Below are 14,415 nucleotides of genomic sequence, written 5' to 3'. Positions count from 1 at the left end.
AAATGTGAGCTTCCAGAAAAGCTTGCCCTACCTACCCCCTGTGAAGATCTTGGAGCTTTTTACCCATTTTTTATTTGCTAGGATAACACGTTAGAGGGAGCCTATTAGGAGAAGAACAGTAGTTATGTTAACATGGCAATTAATCAAGTCAGAAAGAAAGGGAAAATGGGTTGTGAACTCAATTCTGCAGCCCTAAAAAGAAAGACAGAAAGATATCCGGAAATTGGCAAGCATTTGTAAACAATGGTCTCTCACTGTCTCTTGTGAACTTTCTGCTTAATAAAGCACACCTTCATGCAGGCCATGCAAATTTTAATATAGTTACAGTTCTATTCTACCTCCTAATCTATAGAAATGGATTTCTAGATCCTTGCATCTGTGTTTCATCCTAAATCATTTTGACTGGTTAGCTGGCCCCGGCATTCGCCAATAACAGTGGCGTTTTCTAAGTGTAAGTAATGAGGGGCTGCCAGCCACAGCGATAGCCTCTTTGATTTGGGACAATGTGAGGATTGTACTTGGGATAAAGGCAGTTCCTCGCTCCAGAGGAATTTAGAATGTGAAAGCTTCTCCTAGTGCATAATTCATCCTTGACACCTCCACGTCTCCCTGTCGTTGGAGGGACGTTTTACATTTGCTCTGCCTGTAGGTCAGGGTTGAAATCGTTGGTCCATGTATACTCTTTGGAGCAGCAGACAGCTGAGAGGTCAGCGCCATCGAGCGCTGGGTTGTTTTTGCTTTTTGTTTTTTACATTCTGTCCCCGATCAAGTTTTATCCTAAATAATACTTGATTTTATAATCAGAAAAGGCAGTTTACATTGTAATCATCAAATCAAAAACCTTGAGGCTTAAACGGACCTTAGATATATCATCTTACAAATGGGGAAACTGAGGCCCACCGAAGGAAAGACACTCAGATAATTGGACCACGTTTAAACCCCCTGCCCCCTAATTCATTGCACCTGACCCTTTTTTATTGCATGATCTGGGAGCTGGCCCTCCAGTCGCTGTGAAAGTTATACCTCCCATGCCCAAGAAAACAGGAAACAAGTCACATTAGATGTGATCACAGCCAGAGAGGCTTAGAATGATGATAGAGAAAGCAATATGTAACCTGAAAAGGAACAGCACGGTTATGTGTAACTTTGAAAGGAAAAGCTGGGTAAACGGCCTTCTCCATCCCACAGTGCTGGGCGGGTGCCGGAGGGAGTTCATTAGCCCTCAAAACCCACACGCATACGCCCTCCCCCAGAAGAAAGAATTTCTAGTAAACAGCCTTCATTCTGAGAATGCTTCCCTTTCAGACAGCATCCCAGACATTCTACCGAGTTAAAGAATGAATAAGAGCAGATGGAGGGAGAGATTAGAGGTGGAGGAGGTGGTGGTGGGGTAACATTTTAATGCTGAGCTCTAAAACGAGCTGTGGTGAGGTTGGCACTCAGAGTTACAGTAAAGCTGTTCAGAAGCCTTCCTACGCAGGCCAGAAGGCGTGTGTGCCCAGACCGTAAACCAGGAGCATGCCTGCTCCTCCTCCATGCCGTGTGTGAGTTTATGGGGAGTTAGGTGTGAATCAGTGGCCTAAATTGAATCCTTCCGCCCATTCCTCCCTCTGCCCTTAAGTCACTGAGGGAGCAGTTTTGTGCACTGGCGGACGCATTTAATACAAACAGGGGATCAATCTTCTTACCAAGTAAAAACTCAACTCTAATTTAAATGTCCTGTGATTTCAGGAGTGTTTATTTTGAACTTCATTACAGCAGGATACCTGAGAGAGAGTTGGAGGTGAATTTGTGAGGACACTAAGAAGGGAGGTGAAATTGGGGCTAAGAGTTGTTTTACATATTCTGTGCATGTGAGACTTTTTTTTTTTAAGAATAGGGTATACATGAATCAAGTTTTTTCAATATTTTGTTTGAACGTTTTCAAACACACGAACAAGTGGAAAAAATTTTACATCAACCTACCATCTAGAGTCTACTATTACATTTGAATGTAGTTGGCTCTGTAAGTATGCATCTACCCATCCTTCTGTCCATCTGTCAATTCATCAGAGTTTTAAAAATGCAGATATCAATATACTTGCCCTAAGTGCTTCAGCATATATACTGTTAACAAGTTTTTAATATTTGTTTATTTCTTTTCCTTTTGAGGTGAAATTTCTATATGTACAAACCTTAAGTGTACCATTCTCTGAGTTTTGACCCAGACTTCTATTTAGAGAACATTAACATCGATCCAGAAAGTTCCCTCTTGCCTCTTCCCAGCCAATCCCCACCTCCATCCCCTGGAAGCAACCACTCTTCTCTTCTGATTTTTTTCATCGTAAATTAGTTTCACCTCTTCTAGAACTTCACATAAATAGAATTATTCAATGCGTACTTTTTGTGTAAAGCTTTTTTTTTTTTCCACTCAGAACTGTGTTGTTGAGATTCATCCATGCTATCGTGTGTATAAATAGTTCATCTGTTCTTATTTCTGAGTAGTATTCCATTAGGTGGATAGACCACAGTTTGCTTGCCATTCCTACTGATGGATACATGAGCTGTTTCTAGTTTTTCGTTATTATCAACATAGCGCTATCATACTCTTGTCCAAATCTTTTTATGGACATATGTTCTCATTTCTCTTGGATGAATACCTAGAAGTGGAAATGCTGGATCATAGGGTAGGTATATGTGTAGTTTTATAAAAATCTGCCCCAAATTTTCACAAGTGGATGGACCATTTTACATTCCCATTGGAATATATGAGATTCCAGGAGCTCCATGTCTTTGTAAACATTTGGGGTTTTCATACTTTAATTTTAACCACCAGTTTATAGTGTATCTCATCATGGTTTTAATTTGCGTTTCCCTGATAACTAATGATGTTGAACACTTTTCATGTGCTTACTGACCATTCATATATCTTCTTCTGTGACGTGTCTGTTTAAATATTTGACCCATTTTTCAATTGGGCTGTTTATTATGCTTGAGTTTTAGGCATTCTAAATATATTTTAGATACTTGTTCTTTGTCAGATACATGTTTTACAAATATTTTCTTCTCATCTGTGTTTTGTCTGTTTTTCTTCATTTCTTAAGAAATTGTTTTTTGATGAGTTTTTAGCTTTGATGAAATCTAACTTACCATTTTTTTTAATGTTGTTGCTTTCTGTGGTCCTCTCTAAGAAACCTTTGCCTGCTTCTAAGATTATCTTGTTTTCCTCTGAAAACTTTGTGATTTCAGCTTTTATGTTTAAGTCTGTGATCCATCTTGTATTACTTTTTATACATGGTGTGAAGTAGGGATTGAAGTGTTTTTTGTTTTTTACATTGATTTTCAATTATTCTAGAACCATTTGTTGAAAAGATTTCTTTCTGTGTTGTATTTCTTTAGTGACTTTGTAAAAAAATCAGATATGTGGGTATATTTAATCTGAGTTCTGTTTTCTGTTCCATTATCTCACTTGTCTGTGCCTATGCTGTACCACACTGTCTTGATAACTAGCTTTATGGTAAATCTTGAGGTCAGTGTAAAGTCCTTCAATTTTGTTATTCATTTTCAGTTGCTTTGACTATGCTGTGTCCTTTGCACTTCCATATAAATTTTAGGATCTCCTCCATATAAATTTTAGGATCTGCTTGCCAATTCCAGAACACATTATGATTTGGAGATAATTGACATGTTAACAATACTGAGTCCTCTGATCTGTGAACATGGTATATATTTCCATTTACTTACATCTTCTTTAATTTTCTCAGCAGTTCTTTCTAGTTTTCAGTGTAGAGATCTTGCAAATATTGTGTTAAACTCGTTGCTAAGTGCCCCTTTTTTGGTGCTGTTATAAATGGAATTATGCTTTTAATTTTGTTTTCTAGTACTTTTGCCGATAGCTTATAAAAATACAATTGATTTTTGTATATTAACTTTATGTCCTTTGATTTTGATAAATTCACTTCTTAGTTCTAGTAGTTATTTTGTAGATTCTTTAGGATTTTCTGAGTCATTTATAAGTAGAGATGCCTTCCTTTCCAATACCTTTTACATTGCTTTATTGCAATGGCTACAACCTCCAGTACAGTGTTGACTATAGGTGATAAGAATAGGCATCCTTTCTTTGTTCCTGATTTTAGGCAGGAAAGAATCAGTATTTCACTGTTAAATATGGTTTTAGCTATACATTTTTCATAGGTTCTCTTTATCAGATTAAGAAGGTTCTCTACTATTCTTAGATTGCTAAGCATTTTTTTTATTACGGAATGAGTGTTGAAACTTGTTGAATACTTTTTCTTTGTCTGTTAAAATAGTCATATGGTTCTCTTCCTGTTAATATGGTGAACTACATTGATTTTTAAATATTAAACCAACCTTGCATTTTGGGATAAACGTTAATTGGTCGTGGTACATTATCCTTTTAACATATTGCTAAATCCTATTTACTAAACTTTTTGGATCTATATTTGTAAGGAATATTAGTCTGTAATTTTCTTCTTTTTTCTTAATCATATTCTGCTATTTGGGTAATACTGGCCTCGTATATCAAGTTGGGAAGGGTTATGAGAATGTTTTGTGTGAGTGAGAATCATAAGCAAAAAGGAAGTCACACATTTACCTGTAATCTGGAAATCAGTTAGTAGTTTCTTGCCTCTCTGAATGTGCCAGGTTGTGCATTCTGGAATTTGTCACAGGCTCTGAAATAATGATAAAGAGATGGTGCTCTGGCAGTGTCATTTATTGATGAAAACAGAATCAGCTCAAAGTGAGGCTGAGGCACACCAGGTGCCAAATGGAGTGAACTCTGAGCAATTGGTTTGGACATTAAATCGTTCACCCTATTCCCACTTCATGCAAAACTTTTCCTTTGAAATGTTGCTTTTCTTTTTTGATAATACCAAGAGGAAAACAATTAATTAGTATTTTATGTAGTTTTAACAACTTTGAAAGGAAGTAAACATTATTTAACAAAGCAGGCATACACTAGGCCAATTTTTTTTCTTCCAGTTTTCTTGAGATATAATTGACATATAGCACTGTATAAGTTTAAGGCATACAGCATAATGACTTGACTTACATATATTTTGAAATGATTACCACGATAAGTTTACATCCATCATCTTATATAGATACAAAAAAAGAAGAAAAAATGTCTTTTTCCTTGTGATGAGAACTTTTAGGGTTTACTCTCTCAGCAATTTTCAAATATATCATACAGCAGTGTTAACTATAGTTATATGTTGTACATTACATCCCTAGTACTTAATTATCTTATAACTGGAAGTTTGTACCTTTTAACTACCTTCATCCAGTTCCCCCACCCTCTCCCCTTGCCTCCGATAACCACAAATATGAGCCTTTTTTTCTATGAGTTTGTTTTTTATTTTTGTTTTTTTGGGTTTCACATATAAGTAAGATCATACAGTATTTGTCTTTCTCTGTCTGACTTACTTTACTTAGCGTAATGCCCTCCGAGTCCATCCATGTTGTTGCAAATGTCAGTATTTCCTTCCTTTTATGGCTGAATAGTGTTCCATTGAAAAATATATACCACATTTTCTTTGTCTGCTTTATTCCTTGGTGAATACTTGGCTATTGTAAATAATACTTTAATGAACGTGGGAGTGCAGATATTTCTTTGATAAAGTGATTTTGTTTCCTTTGTATATATACCCAGGAGTGGAATTGCTGGATCATATGGTAGCTCTGTTTTTAATTTTTTGAGGAACCTCCATATTGTTTTCTGTAGTGACTGTACCAATTTACAATCCCAGCAGCTGTGCACAAGGATTCCCTTTTCTCCACCATCTCACCAGCATTTATTATCTCTTTGGATGACAATTGTTCTAACAGGCCTGAAATGATATCTCATTGTGGTTTGATTTGCATTTCCCTACCGATCAGCATCTTTTCATGTACCTGTTGGCCTTTCATATACCTTCTTTGGTAAAATGTCTCTTCAGGTCCTTTGCCCATTTTTTTACTTAGGTTATTATTATTACTGCTACTTTTACTATTGAATTGTATGAGTTCTTTATATATTTTGGAAATAAACCCCTTATCAGAACATGATTTGCAAATATTTTCTTCCATTCCGTAAGTCACCTTTTCATTCTGTTGATGGTTTGCTTTGCTGTGCAGAAGCTTTCTAGTTTGACGTAATTCTACTTGTTTATTTTTTGTTGTTATTGCTTGTGTCATATCCAAAAAAATCATTGCCAAGACCCATGTCAAGGAGCTTTTTTCCAGGCCAATTTTTTAAAACTTGTGTATTATATGGAGAACTTTCAGAGAGAAATAAATTTTCTGGACCTCATGTGTTAAGTTTATTTTTATTATAATTTTATTTGAAGTTTATAAACATAAAACTATCAGCTATTCTTCTTTGCTTTTATACAATTATAAAGGCAACACACACCAATTAGATATGAACAAAACATTTAAAACAATGAAATACAAATTAATAACATAAATTTAATATGAGGAATGATATTGTTTTGCTGAAACTAAGTTGGTGCTTACAATCAGGATGTAGTTCTCTGTTTCAGCATGAGTTCTTTTGAGTTTGACAGGCCTACATTACTGGGTGCCATGTGATGACTTAATTTTTCTGTCATTTTTCTCCATTTGAACTTACATGAACCGTTTGTTCATATATCCCTGGCTACGTCATTTAAGTATTAAGTCAACCTGTGTGCCTCTATTCTTTTCTTTTTAGCCAGAGATCATAAAGTACCATTGAACACCAATGCAAGTGAAATTGTGTTCCGATATCCAGTCTTAAGGGCCTAATCCAGATGATCCAGAATTTGGTCATATTAATTTCTTTTAGATTATCATCCCAAAATGCGTAATTTAGAAATCTCCTAGCTAGCTGTAGACCTTCAGGAATCTCAATCACTGTTGCCAGTGGGCCCAACAGCACATCATTAGAAAGTCTCAAAAGAGGAAAATGCTAGAAGTGTCACCAAAACCTGGTGGAGGCCCTGGTGATCTGTCAGGGCACATGGTGAATATTTTACTCCTTGAGTCCTGAAGTGCCTGAGTGTGAAAACAGAGGAGCAAGAGAGAAGCCACTTTGGGAAAATCATGATGGAGGAAATGCACCAGGGGTGCTTGTTAAGCCAGCAGGATGTACGTGCAGCTGCTGGCTTCCTGCACTGCTCACCTAAGAAGGGCTGAATGTCTTGTTTATTGCCTTCCCCATTAAATTGTTGAATTCAGATGTCACAGGCAGAAACACACACCTGGGGCATCATAAAATACTGCTTACGGTGCCAGGGTATATCTTTGTGATTCCAGCATATTGGGTTTTCTTAAAGCAAGGCATACCATCAGTAGACCAAGGAGAGTTTTTCATTTCCTGAAATGTTGAACTTGTTGTATCTGTTCTTCTTTTCTTGTATAAAATTTTATTTTATTTTAGTAGAACATTTAACATGAGATCTACATTCTTAACAGGTTTCTTTTTTAATTTTATTGAAGTATAGTTGATTTACAATGTTGTGTCAATTTCCTCTGTATGGAAAAGTGACTCAGCCTTACACATATATACATTCTTTTCCATATTCTTCTCCACCATGGTTTGTCACAGGATACTGAATATAGTTCCCTGTGCTGTACAGTAGGACCTTGTTGTTTATCCATCCTATATGATAATAGTTTGCATCTGCTAATCCCAAACTCCCATTTCTTCTCTCCCCTACCCCCGCTCCCCCTTGGCAACCACAAATCTGTTCTCTATATCTGTGAGTCTGATTTTGTTTTGTAGATATGTTGATTTGCATTATATTTTAGATTCCACATATAAGTGATATCATATGGTATTTGTCTTTCTCTTTCTGACTTAGTTCGCTTAGTATGATAATCTCTAGGTCCCAATGGGCAGAAGACCTAAATAGGCATTTCTCCAAAGAAGACATACAGATGGCCAAGAGGCACATAAAAAGATGCTCAACATGGCTAATTATTAGAGAAATGCAAATCAGAACTATACAATGAGGTACCGCCTCATACCAGACAGAATGGCCATCGTTAAAAAGTCTATGAATAACAAATGCTGGAGAGGGTGTGGAGAAAAGGGAAGCCTCTTACACCTGTTGGTGGGAATGTAAATTGGTGCAGCCACTATGGAGAACAGTATGGAGGTTCCTCAAAAAACTAAAAATAGAACTACTGTATGATCCAGCGATCCCACTCCTGGGCATATACCCAGACAGAACTATAATTCGAACAGATACATGCACCCCTATTTTCGTAGCAGCACTGTTTACAATAGCCAAGACGTGGAAACAACCTAAATGTCCATCGACAGATTAATGGATAAAGAAGATGTGGTTTATATATACAATGGAATATGACTCAGCCATCCAAAAGAGTGAAATAATGCCACTTAACAGATTTTTAAGTGCACAATACAGTATTGTTAAGTGTAGGTGTGATGTTGTACAGCCCATCTCTCGAACTTATTCATCTTGCATCACTGAAACTTTATACCTCTTGAATAACAACTCCCCGTTTCCCCCTCACCTCAGCCTCTGGCAACTACCATTCAACTCTCTGCTTCTGTGAGTTTGAGAGTTTTAGATACCTCATATACGTGGAACCATACAGTATTTGTCCTACTGGGACTGGCTTATCTCACTTAGCATAATGTCCTCAAGGCTCATCCATGTTGTTGCCCATGGCAGGTCTCCTTCTTTTATTTAAGGCTGAATATCCCATGTGCCTTTTAGATACTAAATGCACTGCCCTGTCTTTTGGTCCCACCCAACCCAGCTAGACTCTGTCTCCTCTCTTGCTAATTCTCAAATGCCTTCATGGTCCCCATCAACTGGGCGCATAAAGAGAATGAAAGGGGGTTGCAGAACCCATGAAGGGGCTGAGGCCTGAGCAGGAACTTGCTGGGGATTGAATCCCACGATTGTGTGGTGCTTGTCTGCTGCCTTCTTGCTGTCTCCGGAGGGTCCCTGCTACACCTAATTATCAATTTTCCATGGGCCATCTCATAACTTGGCTCTAGGAGGTTTTTCCATCACTTTGCCTCCCTTGGTAAGACCTATATTATGGGAAATGAGCTTAATTTCCCTTGTCCATTCATCTTTTAACTTTGCCCATTAGACTTGGCCCTGCCAGCCCACCCAGCCACCCCAGTGAGCCCTGCCTCTTCCGTGCTTTCTCTCCAGGCCTCTCAGCGGGCAGCCTGGCAGTGGACAGCACTGGTTTCTCTGACAGCATGAGCACAGAGGGCTTGGACAGAAGGCAACATATGTTTTGTGAGATTCCTAAGGCGTATGGTTTGTAAGCCCATTGAAATTCTATCCAAATTACTAACTGAATTTTTCTAATCTGCAACCTCAGTACTCATAGATCCCAAATTTTCTATGCGGTAAGTTAAATGGTAATTGAGGTTTGCAAATTTTTATATAATTTATTCTGGTTTTCTTCCAGTGGCCTGTGAGCTAGAACTTAAATACAGCTTCGATGTAGTTGCTTCTTCCTGTTTAGAGAACTAGCATAATATTTTGTCTTCTGGGCTCAAATAACCATGCAATTACTCTGTAATCATATAGTAATTAACATGTACTATGTGCATTTATTACATAATTATATTCCTGGAGGATTGCATGGCAATCATACTTACATTCAGCATATCATTTTATATATTATATAATAAACAAGTATATAATTTGTTGCTTTTTTCTTTTATCCTAATTTCAATTTACCAACCAGGAGCTGGAAACTTGTTCTCCTGTTGCCTTGTTTATATGTAGTCGGGCAGGTGCCTGAGCTCCTTTGGCCTTACTCAATACCTCCTAATTATACATCTGAGACAACGCTAGGAGCTTGTGTGCTGCCGTGGGCTCCCAGCCTTTGTGCCCCTGATACTTTCTCATTGTCGTGAGCTCATTAAGTTATTAGCTTCAAGACACAGAGTTGATCAGAGCTGCCAGCACTGCCAGGTGAATGGCCAGATCCCAGTGAAAGCAGAGCAGCCCCAGCACCCAGCCCTGTGATCACGCTGCCTTTCTCTCCTTTTGCAGTGGAGCATATCCCGAAAGGGAACAATTGCCTGGACGCCGCCAAGGCCTGCAACCTGGACGACACCTGTAAGAAGTACAGGTCTGCCTACATCACACCGTGCACCACCAGCATGTCCAACGATGTCTGCAACCGGCGCAAGTGCCACAAGGCCCTCCGGCAGTTCTTCGACAAGGTCCCGGCCAAGCACAGCTACGGGATGCTCTTCTGCTCCTGCCGGGACATCGCCTGCACCGAGCGGAGACGGCAGACCATCGTGCCGGTGTGCTCCTACGAGGAGAGGGAGAAGCCCAACTGCTTGAATTTGCAGGACTCCTGCAAGACGAATTACATCTGCAGGTAAGCGCGTGCCGGCAGCCTGGTGATTAAGGAGGTGGTGGAGAGAACCTTTATGCTGCTTCAGTGGCCAGGCTTCTATCTTCTGAATTTCTGCAGGGGGGTGGCGGAGGAGAGTCATTGGGATGGATGGGCCAAAACCTGACCTCTGCCTCCAGCACGAGGTTCTTCAGCAGCTGATCAGCGTTTTGTGCTGAGGAAGGTTCCCGTCTTTAACCTGAGGAAAGCTTTGAGAGGTGCTGGAATGAGGTCAATAGGACTTCGTAAGCGCAGAGGGTCACCTGAGCCCAGGGGAGCTTGAAGGCATGTGCCCCTCTGTTAGACCTGAGAGCTGCCAGGGGTCAAAAGCATTAAGTAAGTGGGTTAGCAGGTGCTGGAAATACGGGAGCTCTTGTCATCAAGGTCAGAAAACTGGAAGAGAGCAGTGAGAGGGAGGGATGGAGCCGTGTCCAGCCCCAAAGAGGAGAACTTCCAGAATGCCTGGGTCTGTTCTGGGCCATTCAGTCGACGACGTGGCTGAGAGTAGATGCCTTCCATGCTTCCGGATCTCAGCCCCCATCGAAACCTGGCTGTGTTGTTGAAAAGAGTCACTTCCTTTTCCTTTTTGGCCATTTATTAATTTATTTTAATGTTTGAAGGACTCCATGAATATATTCAATGTGTTTCTTTTTTTAAAAAAAAAAAAGCAAAAAAGCAATATAGAATTAGTAGAGGGAAAAGGAAGGTTCCGCTTCTCTCTGCTTCTACTTGCTCCCAACCATCACTGTCAACAATTTGATGTGAGTCCTTCCAGAACTTTGGGTTGAATTCATTGCTGATCGAAGCAAGTAGATTTTGGTAAGCAGAGACTTGACTCTTTGCAGCCGGAGGCAAAGCTGGTGCTGCATTCAGAGCACGGGATGGATGTTGAGTTAGAGATGCAGGCAGGGCATCATCGGACAACACCTGTACTTTGCCCCCAGGATAGAGCCAGGAATCTTCAAATGCCATCGCTGACAAAATCCTATGCACTTGATAAATGTTCACGGGTGGGCAAGTAGGTGAGGGTGTGACTTTGTGTTTGTTTTCTTGTAAGTTTCCCGTTTCTAAAGAGCAGAGGGCAGGGAAAAAACTGTCTGATAGTTTGAGGATTCTGGTAAGCTGAGTTTTGTCAGTTTAAGTTTTATTCTGATAGAATGGAGTCCCATTCTTTCCTTAGACTAGCTCTAATAGTGACCAAAGAAAAATAAAAGTCCTTGTTATCTGTAGAACTCCCTCATGCTGAAGACTTTCTGGGAGTAATATCCCTCCATTTTTTTCCAAGTTGGAAGCTATCTGAGGAAGAACTCAGATGGCCGAGCTTGTCTTGGGAGGAGTCAGGTGCTCAGGCAATGCAACTTCTCCAAAGACTCTTCCTCACCTTCATGCCCCTCTTCCACTGAGACCCTCTTAACTGAGGGCTAGGATCAGGGATCACTGTGCTCTAAGGATCCTGAGGAAGAGGCAGGACCTCCTCGCAGCTATAACCGGGGGAAGCCAATCAGCCAGGGAACTCTAAGAACCCCCTGCTCGAGATGAATGTGGTGAGGACAGGACCAAGGGAGAAGCTGTGGGAGCTTAGCCTGGCGTTAGGATGTCAGGGAACAGAGAATCTGAAGACCTGTCCTCTGAAGACCCCAAGTTCCTCTGCCCCTTTAGTCTTTGAGCAGAGGAATCCCTCTGCTAAAAGCAGGACTTTCCAGGGTCTTCCTTGGCTTGAAGCCAGACAGCCCCTCCCTGTCTCTACAGGAGACATTATCCTGTTTGCTGATGGGTCCAAGCCAGGAAGCCTGGAGATGGGAGGCTGCTGTCAGGGGAGGGAATGGAGCAGTGCGTGAGCCCTCCGTCCGCTGGTCCATGGCTGGCAGGCGGAGAGAGCGTGGCGATGGAGCCTTTCCTGCTGTTCTCACGAGGTCTGTCTTGCACGTGAGGTCCAGAGGAGGCTCCTGACACCTCCTGTGCAGGCTCCAAGCCCACCATGAGGGGTCCATTTGCATTACCTGCCTGCCCTCTAAAAAGAGAGAATCCTTGGAGAGTTGGTGTGAATTAGTCGAATCAGATTGCTTCCCTGCTAAGCTGTGGTGAGAAATAGCTGGAAGTTTGGGAACTTGGGGTGTTCCGAGGAGGTGGCAGGAGGAATCTGCAGATAATGGGATGGTTTGGGTCCTGTTTGGGGACCAGACTGGTTCCAGGAACTGGTTGTGTTGAGGCAGCCCAAGTAGCATAGCGTGGCCCCAGCTGATGGGGCAGAAAGGAACAGGGGACAATAGGACAGCCCTCACCTAATGACTGACTGCGCCTGGACACACCAGGGTCGGGCTGTGGTGACAGCGGCCACCAGGCGGTGGGGTGAGGTCGGGCTGGGCTGGAAGCTGCAACCAGAAGCAGTCTCTGTGCTGCTGCCAGATTCCTGGCTCTGGGATGTTTGGGAATCCAGATCCTAGACTCTCTAGGGCCCTCCCAAGTGAAATTTGCTTCCGTGTGATTGGTGGGTTTTATACCGTCTCGAGTCTTCTCTGGGAAGGTGAATCGGTGACTTCCCCTGGTGTTACCTGTCCTTAAGTTATTTATCCCGCAATTTCTTTCCAGAGGCTGAACTTATTACTCATGATTACCCCCTCCCTGTCAGATGTGGTAAATGTAATTTAAGCTGCTAGGTAGGCTAGCGGTGTTCTCTTACATCAGGTTTTATTAATCTTGTCTTTAATTTTATGCCTTTTATTGCATCTCTTCTCAATCCGTCTCGGTGAAGCCCTTGTAGTTGCTACTACGTAGAGCAGCAGCTGGGGCTTCGGCAGGGTTTCGTGTTAAAGCTGCTCTGACCCAGACCCATTTGGAGGAATGGAGGTACCCCCAATGGGATGACTAAAGGCCCAATTTGAATATCCCCAAAGCGAAGGGATAGCAAGAGGGAAAATCGCTTCCTAAAAAGCATATTCTTTGAAAGCTCACATTTCAAATGCTCCATTGCCATCTCAACATCAGGGACTGTCAAAGAGCTGCTGCAGCTCAATAAAACCTCCCTGCACTTAATGTTTTCCAGCTCTAAGCACACAGGTTTCCTTCCCCAGAGTCCAGCGGTGCCTCTGTGCAAAACCTGTCTCTCCTGCATTGTGCCTTCAAACAGAGGAGATGCAACTTTAGCTTTTCCTTTTGACTTTGTTTTCTTTCCTCCTTTTCCCTTTTAGGGAAGCTGACAGGTTTCTTTCCTCTTGGGGTGGTTGGGGAGAGGCGAGAGCTTGACTGTTTAGGCCTCCAAGCTCGTCTGCAGAAAAGCAAACGCGGAGGTGTTATTAGAAGGCTGTGATGAAATTCAGAGCCTCCAGTTCTTCCCCTGAAGCACAGTGTCTCCCATGCTAGTTGTCCTCCGGTTGCTTTCCTTAGTGCCTGGAAGGATGTCAGGATGGGGTTTGGTCCTAAAGGAAGCATATTCCTTTATTCCCGATGCAAGTGGTTATATATACAAAATTTAAACTTGTGCCTCTCCTCCTTTCCCTCAAATTCTGACATCCACACTAAGCTCAGCACTTGGGCTCTGGCTCAGGATGCTACAAATATGTTCATAGCTCTTTAATTTTTCTAATTAATCACTCAGGCGCCTCTGCTGTTCTTCATTACCAAAAGGGCTGGCATCTTCCTCTTGAGCATGCCCCCTCCTGTTTTCATCTAAGAATTATAGTTATTTTCCAAAACCTGTTCTGCTTCCAGTGCCAGGAAAAGAGGGAGCTCGAAGCTACTGGCCAGCCTGCCTGACCTGTGGGTTTAACTGCTGCCACACAGTGTCGCTGTTGTGGACAGCCCAGAGGTTGCTTTGTGGTTTGGTGACTGTGCCCTTCTTGGTCGTTCTGCACCTGCAGCAGAGGTGCTGCATCTTGGGTGCAGAGTAACAACTCTTAGTTCATACTCAGCATGCAGCCAGCGTTTCCCAAAGCGTGACATTTTGCCCTGGGGGCTGGGTCCTAAGGGGTTCCCGCCAGAGCCAGCCCTCCAACTTGAGCACACAGTATCTCAGACTCTCCCTTTCCTGGCAGTGTGTGCTAGATG

The 14,415-nt window shown here is 41.7% G+C and overlaps 1 protein-coding gene across 1 annotated transcript in view; it reads left to right on the top strand.

The window, feature by feature from the left end:
- The window catches only part of GFRA1 (GDNF family receptor alpha 1), a 227,997-nt gene that overhangs the window by 142,914 nt on the left and 70,668 nt on the right, over nucleotides 1–14,415 (top strand). The window contains exon 5 of the mRNA XM_068549057.1: nucleotides 10,020–10,356. Coding sequence (XP_068405158.1) covers nucleotides 10,020–10,356 — 337 coding nt within the window. The remainder of the gene's footprint in view (nucleotides 1–10,019; nucleotides 10,357–14,415) is intronic.

Source organism: Eschrichtius robustus, chromosome 7, assembly GCF_028021215.1.
Source record: "Eschrichtius robustus isolate mEscRob2 chromosome 7, mEscRob2.pri, whole genome shotgun sequence".
NCBI lineage: Eukaryota > Metazoa > Chordata > Mammalia > Artiodactyla > Eschrichtiidae > Eschrichtius > Eschrichtius robustus.
This window is presented reverse-complemented; position numbering and strand designations above follow the sequence as displayed.